The sequence below is a fragment of the Bactrocera neohumeralis genome, chromosome 3 (genome assembly GCF_024586455.1).
Source record: "Bactrocera neohumeralis isolate Rockhampton chromosome 3, APGP_CSIRO_Bneo_wtdbg2-racon-allhic-juicebox.fasta_v2, whole genome shotgun sequence".
NCBI lineage: Eukaryota > Metazoa > Arthropoda > Insecta > Diptera > Tephritidae > Bactrocera > Bactrocera neohumeralis.
The window spans coordinates 22,664,243-22,688,217 of NC_065920.1; the positions used below are offsets into that span (position 1 = coordinate 22,664,243).

The 23,975-nt window shown below is 37.4% G+C and overlaps 1 protein-coding gene across 2 annotated transcripts in view; it reads left to right on the forward strand.

Moving 5' to 3' along the window:
* The window catches only part of LOC126752280 (hemicentin-1), a 393,430-nt gene that overhangs the window by 176,727 nt on the left and 192,728 nt on the right, over positions 1-23,975 (forward strand). For both annotated transcript variants that reach the window (XM_050462979.1, XM_050462980.1), the window contains exon 2: positions 23,282-23,480. In XM_050462979.1, coding sequence (XP_050318936.1) covers positions 23,282-23,480 — 199 coding nt within the window. The remainder of the gene's footprint in view (positions 1-23,281; positions 23,481-23,975) is intronic.

The following is a 23,975-nucleotide window of genomic DNA, read 5'->3' on the forward strand; positions in this document are numbered from 1 at the left end:
ACTTAAAGCAATATCTGCCTACAAGATCAAATCGCTACTGGTACATGAATGTAGAGAACGGTCCAATAGTCTGTGTGCCCAGTTACAAAAGTATAGGCGGGAATGAACTCGCATTCACTAACATGGTAGGATCTGAACCATAAAAGAACGACCCCTCAAAGAAGAAGGATAGGGGGAGATATTAGCAATAACTCCAAGGCATGCGCTTTGCCAAGTTGCTAATGATTGGTTACAACCACAGCAGAATTACATGTTTTCATCGAAGGGTGTAATCAACCTTCCAATGGACAAAATCAGGCTACTTGTCGCATTATACACTGGCCACTGTAAGCTCAATAAACACTTACCTAACATGGGCCTAGCTTTCTGTACGAATTGCCGTTTCTGAGAGAGGGAGCCTGAAACGCCCGAACAAGCCACTTGTATCAATGGTTTCAAATAGGGATCACATCGCCTCATTAGCACCTTATCGTATCAATATGCTGGGTCTAAGTGGGTCGTTGCGACTTAGGAAAGGGCACAATAGATCTTAGGTGCAATCTTCATTTATATGTGTTACCTCTTCTTTTCTTCAGAAAGAAAAGATTTTCAATGAGATAACTGACATTTTGCCCGATTTATGCGATATAAAGTTATTCGAAGGTTCGGAAACCTCTATATTAGGTATATGGGGGCTCACCGTCTAACAAGTTTCATTAAGATAAATTAATTTTTACTTATCGGTTTACCACTCGGTTTTCGTTTGGTCATCCTGATCATTAATATACTATATGTATACATAATCCCAAAACTTTCTCGATAAGTTTCAGGAGATGCATACAATCGTTTGGTGAATTATTATACTCCATAACAACATGTTATAACATGCTAAAGTAACCTCCACAAATAAAGAAGATCAAGAACTCGTTTTTGATCGATCAGTTTTTATAGGAAATAGAGCGTCTAGTGATGCGATTTAAGAAATTTCCTCCAAGATTGTACCTTTGTCTTAGGCAATAAACAGTGCAGTATTTCGTGAAGATATCTGGTAAAATGAAAAAGTTCTTCACACAACCACTTGATTCTAATCGTTCAGTTTGTATAACAGCTAGTATATATCATAAAGGTCCGATATCGGCGGTTCCGACAAATGAGCAGTTTCTTAGGTAGCAATGGAGGACGTTTCAGATCAATATTTCAAAGATTGTACATTTTACATTAAAAATGAAAAATAATTTTTCTAATTTAAAAAAAAAAAATTGTATGAAAAGCTCGAAAAATCTATTTATGTATCGTTGAAAAGCAGAGAAAAAATCAAAAAAAAAAAATAAGCCTTCTAGTTATTTTTAAATGAAACACTTTTTGCGTATAAAGAAATATATAAAGGCATTTTCTTCAAAAGTAGAAATTTTGAAAATTCACAACTCCAAATTATTATATTAAGTCCAAATAAAAAAATGTTCAATAATTTCCCCAAAGAAGTAAAAAAAATGGTTTTTATGAAAAACAATTTGCATATAAGTGTTTCATGGAATCTCCCAAACATATTTAATAGGAGCTCCGACGCTTGCTTCTGGGTTTTCCAAAGTGCGTGGTAAAGAAATCTAACTTTAAAATTTTATGGCAATTTATGAACGACTTATGAGCTAAGTAACAGCCTGTCAGTTATATAAAGTTAAGTTCAATAGCTAGACAAAGTAACTAAGCGCTGCTTTTATATAAATATGTGTTGCTAAGTGCAACCGTGTATATATCAGCAGATAAATTCATATGCCTCCAATGCTTTTTTCCACACTAACGAGCAAAAGGCAAAGTCTCAAGATTTACTTCAACATTAATATATACATATGTACACAGGCACATACATAATGCTTTTATTTTATCCTCTCGCAAAATTTTTCATTGAGTAAGAAAATAGCTTTTGAAGACCAACGCAATACAAAAATATTCAAAAATGTCAATCTGGAAAGCATTTTTTTCCTGTGATATAAAATTTTCTTTCAAGTGTGATGCTAATTAGCCTGATGCTCGGTATTAATAATAATATTCAGTTAAGAAACTACTTGAGAAAGCTTAGTCGAATCGTTGAAAACAAATATTCAGTACCACTTCACAGGATTTTTGTTCAGTCGTATGCTTTTTTAATATCAGCAAGACTTTGGTTAGTATATTCAGTATCACGAAGTTGAGTACTATAGGAAAAAATACTACTCATCCAAACACCAAATGGTTACAGCAGAAAATGCAATAATCTATAAAGCCATTTAAATTAAACTGAAATACGCCTAAGAGCTAGTTTATATGAACACAAGTATGTATTGATCATTGTAAAGCCTTATTTAAAACAATATACATACATACTTACATATTCATGTATAGTATGTACATGCATATTATATAAGTTTAAACACAATTGCGAAAATTTTCTATTTAAGAAGCAAAAATCTTACAAATATTTAAAAATATATTATTAATAAAATGTAATAATTAATTTGAGCAATTATAAGCATGTTTATGCATGCATGCATTTACATACAATATGGACTTACCGTTTGCTATGAAGTCATGCAGCATCGCTCCTGTCTCAGCAGCCTTCATATTGACTTACAACAAAAGAATTGAAACGCGCATAAATATGAATTGAAACTTTCACAACACTTATTCACAAGCACCACACAAATTATTTGATTTTCACATTCTTTAAACGCGCACTAACTTGACGCATCAGAATTCCACAAAAATATTCACTAAACACTTATAAAAACTTTACACAACTTAATTTTTCACTATAAAATATTTCGCACCAACTTTTCGCATCAAAATATTTGTTCACTTCATTTCGTTGCTCATAAACTAAAGAGTTTATCCGTTATCGGTGGCATTGATGCTCATTTGTGTTATTCGAGAGTGCTTATTCTTCTCATTGCTGCTCAGTGATCAGTGGTTTGTCATGCGATATTTATGTTGTGTTATTGCTTTCGTTGCATTCGCGACAAATCATGAGGCTATGATATGTGTAGGCTCTCCTGATGCAATTGACATTTACTCGCATGCGATATTTTATATCAAATATCCGCTACGTTAGCTGATACAATTTATTTTGTAAAAAAAAAATCTCATGTGCATAAATTGGTGCTCAGAATCATCTGATTTTAGTGTTTTTTCGGTAGGCGAAATAACAAGTTGTGCAGAGCATCCTTTTTTATATAAGTATATTGATAATGTATAAAAATTATAATAATTTTTTTATGAAAATTTTACTGAAAATTAATAAAAGTTACATAGTAAATAATAATAATAAATTATGAAGGCATGAAAATTATTTAGCTCCCATGCAAACTGGATTACACAACACAAGCCTTTGTAAGGAAAATTTTTTTATTTGAAGTGTTATCTGCACGATATTTCTTACGCACTATTTTCTAAGCCAACGCTTTAATACGCGAGAGTTTTTTTTTCGATTGGACCACTATAGCATAAAGCTGTCATACAAGCTGAAAGATCAAAATCATGTCTTTGTAAGGAAAACTTTTTTGTTTGAAGTGTTATCTTCACGAAATTAGCTATGATTTATTGCTTGAAGGAATGGTACAATCTTGAAGAAAATTTTCCAGATTGCGCCACTATAGCATATACATATGTAGCTGTCATACAAACTGGCCCATCCATCTCAAGTCCTTGTATGGAAAACTTTTTCATTTGACAAGATACATATTATATTGACGATATTTCGTACCCGCTATTTTTTAAGACAACGCTATAATACCTGAGACCTTTATTGTAGATCGGTTCAATATAGCATATACATGTCATAAAAATTTGCATATCCTTCTCAAGTCCTTGTAGGCAAGACTTTTTCATTCACATCATTCATGCACACTCTTTTTGAGGCAACGCCTTAACATCTGACAAAAATTTCTTACATTGGACCTCTATGGCACATAGCTGTCATACAAACTTAGCGATCAAAATAATGTCTTTTTAAGAAAAACTTTTTTATTTGAGGAAATATATTTTCAATATTTCGTTTACCCTTTTTTCTAAAGCAAGGCCTTAATATCCGATAAATTTTTTTACGACCGGATCAATATAGCCTATAACTGTCATACAAACTGGCGTATCCAACTCAAGTTCTTGTAGGGAAAACTGTCATACATTTAATGACTACAGCATATAGCTGTCATACAAACTAAGCGATCAAAAATCACGTTCGAAGCAATAAATATTAAAATAAATACAATGTTTTATACCAATAAAATATTTTTAAATTTTCTAATTCGTTATTTCCACTCGAACTTAGCTCCTCCTTACTTGTTGTTTGATTTTTTGCTTGCCTTTTTTCATGCTGGCGCATTCATTTGGCTCATCCGCTGATGATTGACACGTAATACAGCTCGTAATGCTTGATTTCATATAATTTCATTTGTCTGAAATGAGCATCAAGTTGTGTCGGGAATAATAAAATTTATCTCAGACAACACAGACAATTTTTTTTGCAAATAATAGACATACATACATATATAGTATGTGTGTATGTAATAGAGTCGAAGCGGCACTTAATTCCAAGTCACACCAGTTGCTATTGTTGTTGCTTTGCAATCTATTGTTAGCAACCGTTATCTATTTGCGCTACCAATTTTCTCCATAGCTGCTTAAGTTTCCACGCCGCTTCCCCCTGAGTTCATTTTTGATAAAATTGCGTTCGATTTTTGCTTTTTGTTCGTTCTTGTCGGCTTCAATTAAATTGAAGAAAAATAATTGCCCAGTTGTTTATCGGCTGCATTGCAGGATATTTGACCAGCAGCAGCAGATACAACGAAATTAATGAATTATTTGTAGGCCTACAATGCCATGCCGACATCATAACACACATACACCAACGCTTGCACGGCTCACTACCAATTGCCGAATTTCGTTTTGTTCGCTTCTTCGAAAAGGAAAACACGAAAACGAAAATTCTGCGTGTGTTGAATTTTCAAATTCTGTAAAATCTAAGCCTGAGCAGCTTAACGCAGGAGATTGCGTTGAAATGTGAGCACACCGTAGAGTGTATGTATGTGTGTGCGGTCGCTGTGTGTTTGTGTTGTATTTGTTTTGAGTGCTTTATTGTGTGGCTGCGCTGCAGATTAATTTACACGCATCAAATTCATTTTGTTGGCAAAGACTGATAAGCGCAAACTTTGATTTGGAATATCAACTCAGGACGGGCCGGTGTGGCGAGCGGACGGTAGAGGAAATCATAAGGCAAAACAACTTTTCGAATTACTTTCGTAGAAATATATTTTTAATTTCATTTCACTTCACTTTTATTTAATTTAACTTCTTTAGCTTAGACTGGAAAGTTAAGTAAAATTTAAATTCAATCCAACAATGGAGCTTCTTTAAGTAAGAAAAAAAAATATTCTGAGCTTAAACTAATTTTTTGAGGCTACTATGATTTTCTCTTTGATAATACTCTGATAGTCAACACAATTTCAATGTAATTTAGCAAAAACTAGAAAAAAATACAAAATAGTCCACACAAGAACTTGCTAATGATCTTCAGTTTGTATGGCACCTATCCGATACGATTTGAGCGATTTGAGAAATTTCTTTGAAGATTACAACATTGCCTTAGGCAACAATCCATGTAAATTTTTCTTGAAAATACCAAATCAAATAAAAAAATTTTTCATACAAGAATTTGATTACGATGGTTCCGCTTGTATAGCAGCGGTCCGATATAGGTGATTCTCACGAAAGAGCAGTTCTTTGCGGTAAATAAATTTCAGATAAATATATCAAAAACTAAGGAACTACTTCGTATACAGACAGACAATCGCCTCAGATGCTGATCATTCGCGTATACATATATTTCAAAGAGTCTCCGATCTTTCACTCTGGGTATTGTAATTTAAATATACCGTGTTGAGGGTATGAAAAAACATTAATATCGTCAATCGATCTTATAAAACTCATTATTGTTCCCATAATGAACCGAATAAAAATTATGCGTTTCGTATAGGAATTACCTTTATTGTAGAAATAAAAAACAAATAATATTTTGGAAGATTGACAAAGTAAAAGGTGATCCATCTCGAGGTTTTAAAGGAAAAATACAGAAACTTAAAATGAAAAAAGCAATGTTTAATATAATTCAAAAGAACTTTCTTGTTACGTATTTTTGAAGATTATCTCTTTCAAATGTTGCCGCGGCTACAACTCAGATGGTCCATCCGTTTAGTTCAATTTTAGATTGACTCGATCGACTGGTAACTGACGAGAGACACCCGTGATATTTTGTTCCAAGGCCTGAATCGAAACAGGATTGTGCGCAGCCTCAATGTTAGGCATCGAATATTCGGTTATCATAACCTAATAACAATCGCCATTGACGGTTATATCGCAACAAAACCATTTTTTTGTGGATGAAATGGCAGCTCTTGAATCGCTTCAGATTGCTCTTCGACGCAATAGTGGAAATTTTGCTTATTACAATGGCTATAGTGGCAGAAATAGGCCTCATCGCTGAACAAAATATGACTCGAAAACGTCGATCTTCTTGGAACTTTCCCTAACCCTAGAGCGAAGCGATGTGACTTGAGAAGGTCGAGCGGCTTCAGTTTTTGCACAAGCTGTATTTGGTTGGTATCAGGCATGTGACGCAAGTCAAATACTTAGCGAACATAAAGGAGCGATTGCAGACAAACGTAGGCAAAATACGACGAATTTGGGGTCTTGGACGTCATGCTCTCCGCACCATATATTGTGGCTTGTGTATAGTCTGCATGGTGAGAAGCAGCCACGACAGTCTTAGGGTCCCAAAAACTCCTCTCAATTCAGCGTTGTATGATGCTTGTCTGTTTGCCTGTATGTCGCACCGTCTCAACGCACGCTATGGAGGTTCTGTTAGATGCACCCTATCTTGAGCTGATTGTCATACAGCGTGCTGTGGAATGACTGGATCTCCGATGATGATGGGGAGAGGAAGGGATATCTAGGGAGCAGGAAGCTTCTAGATAGTAGGGTCAGGTGTGGGTGACAAGAAGTTGGGACATTAGTTCTAACGGCCGAGTGACTTATTAACGCATTCGGGATGTTGGGTTTGTTGAAGATAACCCAGACTTCAGATTTTGGCATTGCAGCCATTGTGTCCATTTCACACTGCCAACTGGTACTAAAAATGCAAGGCATTTTCAACGCATTGATTTGATCCGCTGTGCTTTTGAGCGCTTTGGGGTAAGGCTGCTGTCAGCAGGTACCCACATTAAATACACCGGACGTTGTCAACAGTGATATAGGAGCCAAGTAGCGAATGCGACGACTGTTTGTCTGATGACAGGGGATATTTGGCTTGGCCTCGTTGGCAACCAGAATCATTTGCTTCGATACTTTGTGCAACTAAGCGAATTAAGCTATAAACACAACAAATATGTGTAATCTGAAGAATTTGTCAATGAGGACTTTATTTTGCGTCGTCGACTTTGTATCATCAAACTCAAGAATTTAAGACTGGTCTATTAAATTGATGTAAGTTCAGCAGCTTTCCATTTAAGGTTAGGATTCTTCGGGTTACATATCAACAAAACTCCCTTAACAACCACAAAACTCTATCTATCTTATCGATCTAAGGTAAATTTCAATCCAACTATTGAATTTGAATGGATAATAGGCAAGGTACTTAAGTTTTAGTTGGCAAAGGCCAAAAAGACAAACACGAAACAAAAGCCCTCGTTGCTGCGCCAGGCAGAGAGTTCTGTCATACTACAAGGGTATCAATTGGACTATTATTTGCTAGAAACACAGTTATGAAAGTTGTTGTTATAAATAAATATTAGATTTTCTTACGAAATCATCGAATAAGCGCTAGATTGTGAATAAAGTCAGCAGTTGTATTAAAATGTACTTAGTTTTTATTTTAAAAAGTCAGTTATGCCTAATACTTAGCAGGTGGGCTGCTTTAAAATATCAGCTTTACATCCTCTTATATATGTATATAAATACTTGTACCTACTAACACTTCAACCAATAGGCATTTGCCAGTCGATATTCTTCCAGATAGCCCGCTTAGCTGCCAAAGCGATTTGACATTACCTTCAAGCATTCCCAAGTGCAATAAAGAATGCTAACAACAAGACGAGTTCCCTCCAAACACAGCACACGTGACTCAACTTAAGTACATACCCTGTAGGAATATTTGATACTCTCTGAATAATACACAGAGTATGCAAGGATTTCACAAAATTTTTATCATTGTAAATAATACCATAATTCACTTACCAACTCTGGTGTTCCGAAATCTGTAAATTCGTATTATCAAACTAGCAAATTTCAACCAAACTGAACATGAAGACTGCAAGTAGAAAATATAAAAATGTAAAGTAGTATATATTTATCAAAGTACTCTAGAGAAATAGAACAAATATATAATGATAAATAATAGACCTCATAATAAGAAGTAAAAGCACCAAACTTTGGCTTTGACGGTGGTGCAATTTAATTAAGCACATTTTACTTTACCAATATCCAAATTTCTGTCAAATTTACACTAGTTCGTATTACCAGGTAGTTCGCTAGAGCCAAGAAGTTTCCTACAGGGTACTTAAAAAAAAATATTCCACATAAAGAGTACTGAACTACAACTACTCCAATATCTCAACGACTCCGGGTAAAACTATTGACAAATAAACAACAACAGAACGCACCTTCAGGGCCTTTGGTTGACAAAGCGCAAAAAAAGTCAAAATACCAAATCAGTGAATACGGCACATTTTCATTTTTATTGTCTCACAGCTTCTACATTGTGTGGTTTTGTAGTGTTGCTCCCATAGCTGGAACTGTCAGTGACAGGTGTCGTAGGTGTTAGGAAACTGTCGCCTACATTTTTATGTATGTGTAGCTGGAGAACAAAAACTACAATCTAAAATGAAACTAAGGACGACAGTGCGTGTTACGAAGGAGTTTCTCGTTCAAAAATTATGGTAAGAAAATATGTGTGTGACCGGAATTCAGTTTCACAGCGAAACGAAGTAAGGTAGTACTTGTGTAACAACCGAAATAAACCGCAATCACTACCAGTTAGACGGAGTTAACTCTTTTAATGTAAACAGTTGATATGTGATATAGCTATACCCTATGAAATGTCTATTGTCAAAAGGTTTATATTTGAAAGCAGTAACACAGTTATCCAGTTATGTAAATACCGCGCAAGAATCGCACAACCACTTGCTATTTTGTCTCTGTCAGAATATGTTAGTTTGTGGGAATTATATAAATTGTTTGTTCCATCCGATAATATGCAAGGCTTGGTAAATCAAAAACAGCACTGACTGCTGCGGTTCACTCCTATAAATTCCAGCAGTGAGGCCCATTGCTAGACCAGCTTTGGCAACAGTTGGGGCCATATGTCAGCAACAAAGCGCAGAATATTCTCTTCAAAAGCGTCAATCGTCTCGAGCTTATCTGAGTACACAAGCGACTTCATATAAGCCTCCAAAAAATGGTCCGTCGTTGCTAAAACGCATAATCTTGCCGACGGCGCCACATGCCCGCAAGATAATACCCTCACAATAAGTTTCCTTCAATAAATTGTTTGTTTCGTTGACTGTTGCATGGCATTTAGCTCCGTCTTCTTGGATCTAAAAGTCGTCCAAATAAGCATTCTCAAATTGAGATATGAAAAGTGAGCAACCATGGTCTATGGCATTCTCCATTGACAGCAATACTATATCCGGCTTTATTTTTTGATAAAATATGGACCGAAGCTTTTCTCTGTCCATAGAGCACACCGAACAGCTTTTTGAAGATGTAACGGATGTTACGTTTCAGCAATGTCTTGTGGATCATCATCACTCCAAATGCGACAATTTTATTTACTACTAATTTACTACTCAACAAACAGTGAGCTTCACCGCTGAGCAATATGTTTTGTGAAATTTGGGATCGATGGCCTTCCAGTTTTGGGCTTTTGCAATATTCAGCTAATTTGTCGAACAAAGCTTATTTTTAAACAAAGTTGCCTGTTTGAATATATATTACTATCCTAAACATATTCCAATGACCAATTCCTAGGGAAGTTGTTAAAATGAGATTTTCTGTGCCGTACTTCCTTTCAAGTCGCTACCTTTTAATCTTCCTCACGTATTTTATCTCGGGATATATTTTTCTTCTTCTTCTTTATTGGCGTAGACCCGGTTTACACGGTTATAGCCGCGTTTACAACAGCGCGCCAGTCGTTCTTCCATTTCGCTGTTTGGTGCCAATTGGAGATTCCAAGTGTGGACAGGTTTTTATCCAACTGATCTTTCCAACAGAATGGAGGTCTTACTCTTCCTCTGCTTAACAGGCGGGTACTGCGTCGAATACATTCAGAGCTGGAATGTTTTCATTCATTCGGACGACATGATCTACCCAGCGTAAACATCTGTCTCTTAATTCTCTGTTAATGTCGTCGCATGTCTCGTACAGCACCTCGTTCCATCGACTGCGGTATTCCACGTTGCCAATGCGCGAAGAACCATATATTTTTTACAGCACCCAAATGCGACAACTGTTTGTTTAATGGCAGGAGATATTTCGTCTTGTCTCCGTTCACATCTTAACCATTTTGTTTCGCTTCTTTGTCTAAACTGAAGAAAATTAACAGTTGTACACTTTTGTAGAATATTGTACCTTCTCTATTCAGCTCCGTAGCTCGAATTATTTTCTCCAAGAGTAAATTGAAGAAGTCGGTCGAAAGAGAGTCACCTTGTCTGAATCATCGTTTGATATCGAACGGCTCCGAGAGGTCCTTCTCATCCTGACAGAGCTTTTGGTATTGCTCAACGTCAGTTTACACAGCCGTATTCGTTTTTCGGGGATTCCAAATTCGGACTTAGGGACAAAAATACAACTCCTATTCGTGCTGTCAAAAGCAGCTTTAGAATTGTCGAAGAGGTGGTGTGGGTCGATGCTCTTTTCACGGGTGTCTTCTAAGGTTTTGCACATTGTGAGTATCTGGCCAGTTGTTGATTTTCCAGGCCTGAAGCCACACTGACAAGGTCCTAACAGTTTGTTGTTGGTGGGCCATAATCTTTCACACATTACACTCGATAGAGCCTTATATGCGATGTTGAGGAGACTTATTCCATGGTAGATGGCGCAGATTGCGGTGTCTCCTTTTTCATGGATTGGGCACAGTTAAATTCCAATCGTCTGGCGTGCGTTCGTCCGACCATATTCTACAAAGCTGATGCATTCTTCTTATCAGATCTTAGCCGCTGTATTTGAAAAGCTCGGCCGGCAATCCATCGGTCCCCGCCGCTTTGTTGTTCTTCAGACAGGTAATTGTTATACGAACCTTACCACAGTCGGGCAATGGATCATCTATTCCATCGTTATCGATTGGGAAATCATGTTCGTCATCTCCTGACGTCACACTTTCACTGCCCTTCAGCAGGCTGGAGAAGTGTTCCCTCCATTATTTCAGTATGCTCTGGGCATCAGTCACTAAATCATAAGAGTATGCTCCGGACTTGAAACCTTCTGTTAGTCACCGCATCTTTTCGCAAAATTTTTGAGAAATACCCCTCTCAGTCAGCTTGTCAAGCTCTTCGTACCCACGCATTTCGGCTTTCCTCTCCTTTTTGTCTGCAAATGCGTTTCGCTTCCCTCTTCAGCTCTTGGTATGTATGTATATCATTCCGTAGGTGTTGTCGTTGATTGTAACGTCTGGAGGTAGGCGCGTTTAAATTACTGAATTTTCGAGTATGACTTTCTCTAATTGTTAACTTTGTTTAACTTTTCAAATTTACATATATGAGCAACAAGAGCGCAAAAACTTTTTTGTACATCATTTTTTTAACTGATCCATGCACGATTTCTAATTTTCTCATGGCCAACTACCTTTTATACCAAAAAGGTAACTATTTCCACGTAGTAAATATATTTAACCAGATTATTTAGATAATAGCCAGAAGATTCACTGCGGTTACATGGAAATAAAGTGCGACCCAATTTGTCAATTTAATCCTGTATCGCTGCATTTTTTAACATTTTATTTATTATTCGCTAGAGCTTTTCCAAAATTATTCGTGCTTGCATTGCTGACACTTTGGTTAATCTCATTTGCAGAATCGTGGTGTTTTAAGCCAAACAAATGAGTGCATACATTAAATTTACGTCAAATATTTTTTGCAGCAGCTTAACAACGCTAAGCGCAGGCAAAATAGCGCGTGCAGAAAATTCGCTCTCTGAACTAATGCCAATTGCGGGGTTTCCGATGTTTTTCAAAAATGTCGAATGAATATTTTCTGGGGTTTTTGTTCGAGCTTGCACACATACACAAACATATGTACGCTTGTATGTAATTCGATATAGGAGCATTTTTCCAGTATTTGAAGGATTAATTCGGCGCTAGGCTTTATTTCGTGCAAAAAACGAATGCCGCTTTTCTATTTGGCAGCGCTGTGTATTTGCTCTGAATATCGTTTTTTTATGCCTTTCATGCAAAAAGTTTTGTTTTGCACACAAAAAAGCCTCTTCATTCCTCTTCTTGAATTTTCAAATATTGAATTTTCGCCGCAAGTCTTTTAATACCGGCGAATCGGCATTAGCTGCAGCTGCATTCAAGCGTAACGCTGCGGCTACACGATTTTGTCGAAAGCAGTTCCGAGTTTATGCGTTTATTTAAATAGAATCGAAAATTGAGTTTTTTGTGTGTGTTTTGGTGTAGCTGCAGACCGGAAGTATTGCCGCCTGGATTATGTTTTTTAAACACTTACAACATGTTACATAGAGTATATTGGTTTTGTGCACTGCAAAGTTGTTTCCAAATGCCACAATTAAGCTACATATCAGCTATCTTCGTTTCGCCAATACTTAGAGTGTGGCGAATAGAACAATTAGCTGGTATAAAAACTTGAGACTGGTATAATTCAACTGGTATTGGATAGCAAGCAGTTATAGCAGTTTAAGTTGGCAGTAGATTTGTTGCTTCGAATTGCAGCATCTTTCAGAGAGTGCTGTGTACCATATACACTGCGAGCTGGGCACAGATATTAGCTCTAAGCTCTAGCCCTGGCACACGGTTCTACTTAAGGCATGTTTGCCCTCACTATCAATTGCGTGGACTTATTTCGTGAAAATACTAAAACGAGGGCTTGAACAAAGTGTACGTTCGCGGAAGTTGAAACCCCGTTTACTTATGGTTTACTTTTTTATAGCTGAGTCACAACTTAGCTTATGGTAATAGCTGAGTTCGATCCAAAAGTAAGCCATAAGAGAACGAATTTTCCACTTACACTAGAGCTGAAGATGTGGTTTAAGTCATCCAAACAGAATTTAGTAACCTCTTTGCGCTCTGTCATCTATCGCATCGATTTAGTTATAGAGAGTTTCAGTAGGCATTGCCTTAAACACGCTTTAAAGCTAAAGTTAGTGTCCGTAGTTTACGGTCGAAGTTGTCCGGGTTGTGACGAGATACAATCAGCTCAGCTCTTCCTTTTCGAATGCACCGCTCTTGTGAGGCTAAGATCAAACTTTTGGCATTAAATAGGAGCAATTATTATTTTGATGAGCTTAAGATCTTTGGATAATGAAAATATACTTCCTTCTCAGCAATTTTTAAGTTTTATAATGGACAAAATCTGAAATCAACAACTAAACTTAAACTAATCAAACGAAGGATTTTGATAATCTTATTATCTCTTTGTCGGTTCTTTTATACATAAAGATCAGAGCTCACTCTTAGTTAGCAGAGTAGTGGCAAATCGAAAACAATCCTCGGTTTGAACTTTGTTGTTTCAGCGGTTTTCAAGTCCCTTTTATAACATGCGCTAGCCAAGCCTTGTGAAGTCTTGGGTCACAGCTAAAAGGGAGGAAGCTTAAGCGCAGCCACCCGGATATATTCGGTTTAAGAGCTCGCTAAAGTCTAATTGCAGCATCTGCTCTGCGGATGCGAGCGGGCGTCGATCTTTATACCACTCGCCTAGCAGGGTTGTGCCAAGTAGACACCACTCCCAATGAAAATGAAACATGCCATCAACACCAACAACAATATCTGAATCGAGATCCAACGCAGAATAACTCTTGTGAATAGGTGCAACTTACTTTGGATTGAGCAGGCAATTGAAAAGTAAAGTCTTCTCCCGACAAACAAACACCAAACACTAGTTCGTCATCATTCCCGTCCTGATATATGGTGCAGAGGCATGGACAATAATATCATCTGACGAGTCGGCCTTATGATTGTTTGAGAGAAAGGTTTTGCGGAAGATATATGGTCCTTTGGGCATTGGCAACGGCGAGTATCGCAGTCGATAGAACGATGCGGCAAACCTAACATCAGCGAATGAAGAGACAGCGGCTGCGCTGGCAAGGTCATGTTGTCCGGATGGAAGAGAACACTACAGTTTTGAAGGTTGGCGCTAAATAGCGTAAAGAATAAACGACTGGCGCGCTGTTATTAACTCGGCTATAAACTGGCACAAGAGGCTCCAGGATTCCAAGCATGATTTTCGGAATTTAGTCGACTACAATACCCTAAACGAACTGAAACAAGAGTCATCACGATTCCACTGTTGTTGGTGTTTTAACGGGTACATTGTTCCCGTTAGGATGGTAAGGATTAGGTAAGATGTCGTCGACGCCATCTAACGGAAGGGCCAAGAAACATGCTGTTTCAACGAGGTAGGACCAAAGGGAAAAGGGTATCAGATGAGTGGGTTGGTTGGGCATGCAAAGAGTTGGCCAGTGTCATGCGGAGACTCATTGGACGCAGGACATATATCGGATATATCATAGTCTATTCTGGATAGGTGGGAGTTTAAACTGCTACAATATCCAGAACGAAGCTGCGCAAGGGTCACTCTCGCTTCTCGCGTCAACCCGAGCTCTCCGTCTGCAATGAGCGGTTCGATTCCGCACGTACTTCGCGCTAGTCGGTCTCTTACTTAGTCTCTTACTTTTTCACATTTTTATGCATTTTTCCCGAAAGTTGACTCTTCAACCTGTCAACGAAGAAGTGCGGAGCGAGGCATAAATCATCAATCGAAGTTAAAATTCAAATAATCTCGTCTGGCAACTAACGAACTAACTAACCAAAAATACATAAAATCGGCGCCCACCAATATTTCAGGTAACAAAGCCTTTGTGACCAAATTCATACAACCATAAATAAATATATACATACATATGTATAAATGGTATATACATATGTATGCGTGTGAGCGCTTGTTGGTCTTGGGCTTTGGAAATCTAAGCACTGCGCTGAGTCATTGAGAACTCAGGCGTAACTCAACGCAACAAATCCAGCCAGACTAACAAGGTAGCCATCATAATACGCCCTGATTTGGGCGGCAGTGGCTCAACAGCACATAACGGGCGACTGTGTCGGTGTGCGCGTGGCAAGTCTGGGATTTCGGCAGGCATTCATTTGGGCAGGCTTTTGTGTATCGATGAATTTGCGGCATAAATTTTCATGTTGTACACGCTGTTCGGCGTTTTGTTGCACGAATGAATCGGAAATTTTTCATATGCAAAACACACACACATACATATATAAATAAATAACACGAAACGAAACGAAACGGTGTGCAACAACGCGTGTGTGCAGCAAAAGAGCCGGCACCATGCCAACGGCAAAATTTTACCGAAATAAAAATATTACAACTACAAAAACACAGCCAACAAAATAAAGCAGCTCGCAACAAATGCAGCGCAAATTGAAATAAATTCTCCAGAAAAAAAAACGAGAAAAAGCAAATGCTTCGAAGCAAAAGAAATCAACCCGAAAAATTGCCATGAAATTGTTGTCTGCGATTTTGTTGATCCCCAATTTTGTGTGCGTGTTTTTGTAACTGTATTTATTTATTATTTAAATTTGGCGCTTCAATATTTTTGCTGCACAATATTTGCATAGTTTTTGTTGTTGTGGTTTTGCTGTTTCTTTGAAAAGCATACCTGCCCCGCCTGTCCGTTTGCTTGATTGCCATTTTTGTGTTGCGAGTTTTTTCTTCAAACGTCATTTTAATTGTGTTTTTGTTGCACGCCGCCGAACGGTGATTGTGTTGACAATGATTTAATGAAAATCGTCATGTGGCGTGTGGCATGCATTCGATATTTATTGAACACTGCTGTTTTTACCGTAATGTTTTCGTTATGATATTTTGCCGATTTCTTGTTGTTTGTTGCTCCGTTGGCAGGTTTTCGGTTTTTGTTTTGAAGCGCATCCAATTTATTTGCCGTGTATTTGCACGTAGCGCAAACTTATATAATTCACTTGCGCACGCTTGCCACACGGAGCGCATATTTAATTATTATTGCGTTTTTTCTTAGTTTTTGTGTTTTTTTTTTTTTGTTAGTGCTGCAACACAAATATATTTGATTTGCCGTTTTTATGTGCGTCAGTAATTAAATTAGGACAACCTAATTTTTTTTATTTTTTTTTTTAATTTATTTGAAAACAACATAATATATATATTGCATAATGAATTGGTGTCACATTTGTGTCATAGATTAAGCTGGCTTACTAAAAGTTGGTGAACTCTGATTGACTTGTATAGTATTGTATTGCAGTAATTTGTTTTTTATTATTTTTTTAGAAAATTATGTAAAATTTAAATAAATATAAAACAAGAAAAAACGTTGCAACGAAGCTAATATACCCCTCACAGGTGCATTTCTTTTAGTAACTATGTGTTCAGTTTATATAGGCAGCTATATGCTATAGTTAACCGATCTGAACAATTTTTTCGGAGATTACATTGCTGCCTTAGAAAATAATCTATACCAAATTGTGTGATTATATCTTGTAAAGTGCAAAAGTTTTCCATACAAGAACTTTTTTCCGATCGTTCAGTTTGTATGGAAGCTATAAGCTATAGTAATCCGATCGGAACAATTTTTGCAGAGAATACATTGTTTCTATAAATAATGACTCATACCAAATTTCGTGAATATATCTTGTCGAATGCAAAAGTTTTCCATACAAGAACTTGTTTTCGATCGTTAAGTTTGTATGGCAACTATGTACTATAGTCAGCCGATCTAAACAATTTCTTCGCATATTACAATATTGTCTTGGAAAATAACCTGTGCCAACTTTTGTGAAGATACATTGTCAAATGAGAAAGTTTTCCATACAAGCATTTGATTCCGATCGTTCAGTTTGTATGGCAGCTATATGTTATAGTATTCCGATATCGGCCGTTCCGACAAATGAGCTGCTTCTTGAAGAGAAAATGACGTTTGCAAAATTTCAAAACGATATCTTAAAAACTGAGGGACTAGTTCGTATACATATATACAGACAGACAGACGGAGAGACAGACGGACATAGCTAAATCGACTCAGCTCAACATACTGATCAATTATATATAGTATATACTTTATAGGGTCTCCGACGCTTCCTTCTTGGTGTTACAAACTTCGTGACAAACTTAATATACCCTGTTCAGGGTAAAAAAATATTACCTTTGGTTGCGCCGAAGCTTTATTACCCTACCCAGGTGGTGCAGAACTTATAGCATAATAGGCATGACAACTCTAGCCGCCATTCGAAGTATATTCGAAAGTGTAGAAGTCGCACAGTGTAGATGCCCCAAATACAAGCGAATAGTAGTCTCGGCGAGTTTCGACGTTAGAAACGCTTTCAATAGCGCGAGATAGACAGACATGATCGACGCCTTGAGAAAAAATCTAAAATCCCCGAATCTCTCAATGCTGTGGTGCGGAGCTATCTTAGTAAAAGAAAAGTGTTGTACCAGACTAGAGAGGGACCACGACAAATAAAAGTATAGATATTGGGTAAAGTCGAAGAGTTGTCTTGCCTATATAACTACACAGCAGAGACGACGCAGAATGCACATTATTTTAATTTGTGCCATGTCATAGGGAACGCACAGCCCTAGAAGACCTAGTTGATCCAGTAAATGTGGCCAATTTAATTGTTGGAAAAAAGGCAGGATTATCAGAAATACGTAGCAATTTTGTTACGCCGAAAAAAGCAGGACGCAGGTGCGCAGATGTAAATCTATCAATGAGAAAAATGGAACGCCACACAGATGTAATGCAAACGCGGTACCAGGGTGGGCGACGGTTCCTTAGAACGGGTAGAGAGGGGGGTTCTTAGTGACCTTCAACTGGCACATACCGTTGCTTTGACGACAGCTCTGATGATGCGGAAGGCATTTACCACCCATCACCCACAAAAAAATGGGAATAAAAAAATTTTATCTTGACTTTGATCCACGTGCTGTTTCGACGGGCTCGGACCATAGAAGACGGATGTCAGATGTGTCGAGTAAGCTGGGTATACAAAGAGGTGGTGAAAGTCATGCTTATTGTCTTCTGTCGTCAACTTAGTTGAGGAAATGCCTCTTGATGCTCCTAGGTGGCAGTTCCGCTTAATGCAGGTGGCTACAGGAAGATTGTAATTTCTATTGGTCGAATTTCGACTACTGGTGACCCTAGTAAAGTATTAATTTTCGATATTCAAACCACAGCGCCCTCTGTCTTTTTTTTATATCCTGAACGAGTTGCCAAAAAAGGTTGCAGCACCCAGAAGACTCTATAAAATATATGTACAAATTTCAGCATGATGAGCTTATCTGATTGAAAGAGACGGACCTCTTTGCCTGTTTGTTTGGATTAATGCGAACTAGTCTCTCAGTTTCTGAGATATCGATCTGAAATTATACGCACGTTTTAACCTTCCCAAGCAACTGTTCATTTGTCGGAATCACCGATATCGGAATAATGTAGCATACAAACTGAACGATCCGAAGGAAATTATTGTAAGGAAAACCCTTTTATTTGATAAGATATCTTCACAAATTTTTGCGTGGACTATAACCCAAGCCAACGGTACAGTTTGCAGAGAAATCGTTCACATCGGACCGCTATAGGTCAAAGCTGCCATATAAAATAATCAAATAAACTCAAGTTCTGGCATGGAATACTTTTTAATTTGAAACAGTATCGGCGCGAAATTTGTCACAGTTTACTGTCAAACACATTTCTACGATCTCTGAGTAGATTTTTCGGATCGGACAACTATAACATATAGCTGTCACGCAAACTGACTGATCGAAATCCATATAAAAGTCTTTTATATCTTTTATGTTAGAAGAAATGCTCCTGTTAAGGGTGTTGAAACTTCGGTGCAGCCGAAGTTTGCGTTTTTGCTATTTTCCATTTGTTGTTGTTGGATTTAGCTTTAATTTAACTTCGAAAAATTGTTTCAACAACTGTAAAGTATACTTATAGTTATATATATATAATATATATTCATACATTGAAATCTGTGGTCATTAGGAGAGTAATGTTATGGCAAACCTCGACTATTTGCTGGAAATTCGTTGTATTTTTCTGCACCAACAAACACACAAGCAAGCGTTGTAGTTTTAGTAAGCGCTGTTGAATTTATTTTTTCGATATAAATATGGCCATATGAGGGAACACAAACACGTATTAGGGTGTTATATATATAAATTTGCATACACCTCCAGTTGTATGTAGCATTTTGTTATATGTACACATGTATAGTCAAGTAAATTCATGCAACATTTACGCTCCATCTGCCACAAAACTAACTACTGTTATGTGGCTTGTAAAATTTCAATATACCTTTTCCCTTTTAATTCTATTTTATTTGAATATTTTTCTTTCATTTTGCCAATTTTCGATTCATACACAATACACACACGCACACACAAGCTTATGAGTGTGTGTATACAGGTGTAACTGTGTGTGGTATGCCTGATCGTTTGCAATTAGTTAAGCGCCTGAAATATGAACTCTGTGCGCATTTGGGGAATTTGTTGCTCATACGTCATGTTGAGCCTAGTCAAACACTACGGCATGCATACAATACATACGTAGTATATATAATGCATGGTTGTTGCTGCCGGCTGCTGGCTGCTGACTCATTTCGCATTCTCCATTTTCATATTTTAATATTCATTTATATTGCATATAAATTTATTATTGCCTTTGCTTGTACGCCGATTAATGTTTGCTGTGTTTTAGACATTGCTAAATGTAGCGTAAATTTTATTGAGATATCATTGTGTGCGATTAGCAGTGTGATTAGTTGCAAAGCAAAAATGAAATAATACAAAATTGTGGAAATTGTTTATTAATTAGCCCAATGGGAGTAGCGGTGTCAAAGTGTTTAAATGACATGTGCACTTATTGTGCAGTTTATTGAAATTGTTTAGAATTTTTGTGTATGGTGGGGAGTGAGAGAGAGAAGGTTTTGCAGTTTTTGAATGAGAATGAGGAATATTTTTTTGAATAATTATATTGTGCATATAAACTGAAATTTTAACAATTTATGAATTCTATATTTTCACTTTGTTGGGTACAGACTCGTGTAGCTGCTCTCATTTGTAAATTTTGGTATAATGTCACTAGAAGTTCGAGTGCGTCGCTAAAATGATTAGCAGAGTGTAAAATCGTTCTACAGAATCTTGAACTTAGCACAGTTACCCACCAATTTTAAGCTAAAAATGTATTTTTCTCATATCTAACAGCCTTCTCCTCTCAAACTCAAACTCCCAAGCGTTTACGATCTCACCCAAAGATATCCAAATGTGCTAACCAAGTGGCAGAAACAAAACTGTTTGGTCATAAATCCAAATAAAACTGACTCTGTTGTTACTTTCCGCTCGTTGAGGGGCTATATTGTTCATCCAGAGGACAGTGTGAAGTACTCGCGGCTCTAAAAATGGTAGTGAGAGTGAGGAAGGCATTGGTCGCCTTAATTTAGTGAAGAGAAAAGCAAGAGGTGTGGTCTCTCACCAAAAGTGGTGTTTTGGCTCAATGAAAACGTAGCAATGTCAATTTGCGACTTGGAAAACCAATAAACAGCGCGTTGTTGGCAATATATATGGGAAGCGAACTGACCTTGCAGAAAAATGTATCAAAAAACTAATTGCTACTTAAATTTTTTTTTGATTTTCTGAAACCCTCACACACTTTGACTTCATACCGGATCAATTGGATCATGGAGTCGTCAAACCGAAATCCGGCGGCTCCTTCTCTGCCCATATACCGGCGGGGAAATTAAGAAGTCATTGGAAGATAGAGGCAGTGAGCTTTTTTAGTGATTGATCAAAGCTTCAGAGGAGGATTGGTGGAGGTGTTTACTGTCAGAAGCTCTCTATAACTCCAGCTTCAGACTTTCTGACTATTGCAGTGATTTCCAAGCCGATGTTGCATCTATTTAGGGGCGGGGAGGGGTTTGTTAAGGTTTTCATGGTAAAACAATTACTTTTTTTTTGCAAATTTATTTCTTAAATATGGATTGAGTGATTTTATTCGGACCTTTTGTACATTATTGAGCATACTTTTGACAATATAGGATACATGCGCTGTCGCAAAAGATTTTTGGCCCACAATCTATTGCAAGTGATCTAGTGATCTAATAATCTCTTTGCTCTAAGTAAAGCCAGCCTCTCCCAAGTTATGGGTACTTTAATAGGTCATTGCCTTATTGGTGTTCATGCTGTAGGGCTGGGAATCTTCCCAGGCGCCATCTGCAGGAACCGTATGGAAGAAGGCGAGTTGAAAATAACTCTACACTTCCTTCTTGACTGTGCCGCGTATGGAGGTTAAGACTTAAACACTTGGGAACGCATACCTTCAGTCAACCCACCGAACTGGGAGTGGAAATTTAATGCTTGTGCAAATTTGTATTGGTTTCTAAGCGTTTTGCTAATTTATAGTTCGAGCACAGGAGTTCTTCATTTCTATGGATTCACAAAGGACTACATATAGCAGTCCACGTGCGATCTCTCTATATCAGCCATCTAACTTAACTTAAATCTTCCTTAACCAAGAGACTTGAATTTGACTCTCAACTCTTACCATCATTTTTGTTGAAGTCGAGATTGGATGAATCTGCTCCGCTATAGCTTGCAGTCAAAAAGATGCCTTTCACGAGTGGTGAGAAAAGAAAATTTTTTGGTATATATTTAAGGAAGAAAAATGTATATTTAAATTAGTCCAAAAAATTATGGGTTCTCTGTGTTCTAGGTTGATCTTAATAAACGAGTTCTTTGAAGTTATTTTGAAAAGCTCTTGATCATCTGAAAAAGTTTGAGCGAAGCCATTCTCGGAATAAGCACAAAATAGCCACTCGCTTATAAGAGAGCGCGACCAACGCAATATTTTCACTCTCAGCGAAGTCTACCTTTCAATGGGTTTAACTGGATACTGTCCGATTAGGATTCATTGCCAGTGCACCAGCTGTTTGGAAAAAGATAAGATAGAAGCATCTCAACAATTTCTCCCTCCTCGAATGTGCCGCCTTTGTCAAATCAAGGCTAAAACACCTCAAATCTTATACTTTAAGGCATTCAGAGAATATACTGGAAATTGAAATAAAGCACCTAACCAGATTTGCTGATAGCTAATATCCAACTACACATGGTCTGACCGGAGACTTAATTCTGGTACCATGGGGAGCAGTAAGCTCTTGGAGTTCGCTCCAATCTGCTCATTGTGTTTGATCTTTTGGGGAGATTCGTGGTTAAACTTAAATGCAGATAAAATTGAAAAATTTAGTTCAGTTTGGAGTCGCATTGCGGCCGGGTGTCGGACTCAGAGCACGGCAGAGGTTTTAGATCGGATCGAAACCAAAAAAGGTGCAAATAGTGTATTTTTAATAACAAACAATTTAAGGGGTTACATGCGTTTCCTCGGATAAAAATAAGCTTTTTACAAAAATTGTATTCTCATATAAAAATGTAATATTTTATACGATTTTTTTATTGTTGCAAATATATACTATTAACAAAAACATTCGGAAATAGTTGGAAAAAATATTTTAAACTCGCAACATTTTTTTCAAATAGTTGTAATCGAAAAAAAATTATTCGTCCAAGTATTTAAAAATTGTATCTCAAGGAACTGTGTAAAATGTCATAAAGATTGGTTGAGCAGTTCTCGAAAAGTCTTGGCAACGGACTTCAAAAACAAAATTTCCACATAAACGCGTTTAAAGACAGAGCCTTAACCTAGCTAGCGTCGCACAAGTTCTCAAGGCTGTATCTCCGAAGCTATTACTCGAAACAACTTGAAAATTTAAGACAATATTCTAGAGGTGTTGTAGAATTTAATAAGACAATAAAAATTTCGATTTTTTGAAACCCGCAAGCCCATATAATACCTTAAGGGATTTCAAGCGCACTAATTGTGCATAAGAAAAACAAAAAAAATTAAATTCTCATGCAACTTAATGTAATTGAAATAAATGTTGCACTCAAATATATTTCCATGGCTTCATTAATTTTTATGCCTACTTTTTTCCCGCTCTTCTCTTCTCTTTCTCAACGCGCAGCGCTCGCCTATCTGCCACATGCCATCGATGCGAATGAATCACTCGACACACGTGAAGGTGTTGATTTGGTGTTGAAATGCCGCTTCACCGAGCACTACGATGCCAAGGATTTCAGCTTTTACTGGGCGCGCTGGAATTGCTGTCCGACGCAATTTGAGAATGTGGCCATCGGCGATGTGCAGCTGAACATGAATTACAGGTAAGCGCAAGTATTCAACTATATCAGTATGTAAGTAAGTGTGTAAGCTATAAGCCGTAAAGAGCAAACTGTAAGCAGTAAACAATCAGCAAGCGGTGAGTGCTGAATGGTGAATGGTGAGCGTTGAGCAATAAAACAGTAAGCGCGCTACGAAAATCCGGGCAAGTTAAGCACATTACCGGGAGGCCTATGGACATGTAATATATGAGTGTATGGGTGTATAGACATACATACTTACATATGTATGTCTGTAAGTAAGCGCCGTACTTTGCTCAACCGACCAAATATTCAATCATTTACTCAATTATATGTATGAATATGTATGTGTGTCGACTACTACACACACCGCTATTCCTGGTCCGTCCTTCTTTGTTTGCCGCATTTTAATATTTTTCCATTTGTGCGCCAATAAAACGCAACCGCTGCCATAAAACGTACGCGCATTACGGACAGCATTTGCCGTTGAAAGTTTTTAGCTGCTGCTGTTGTTCTTAT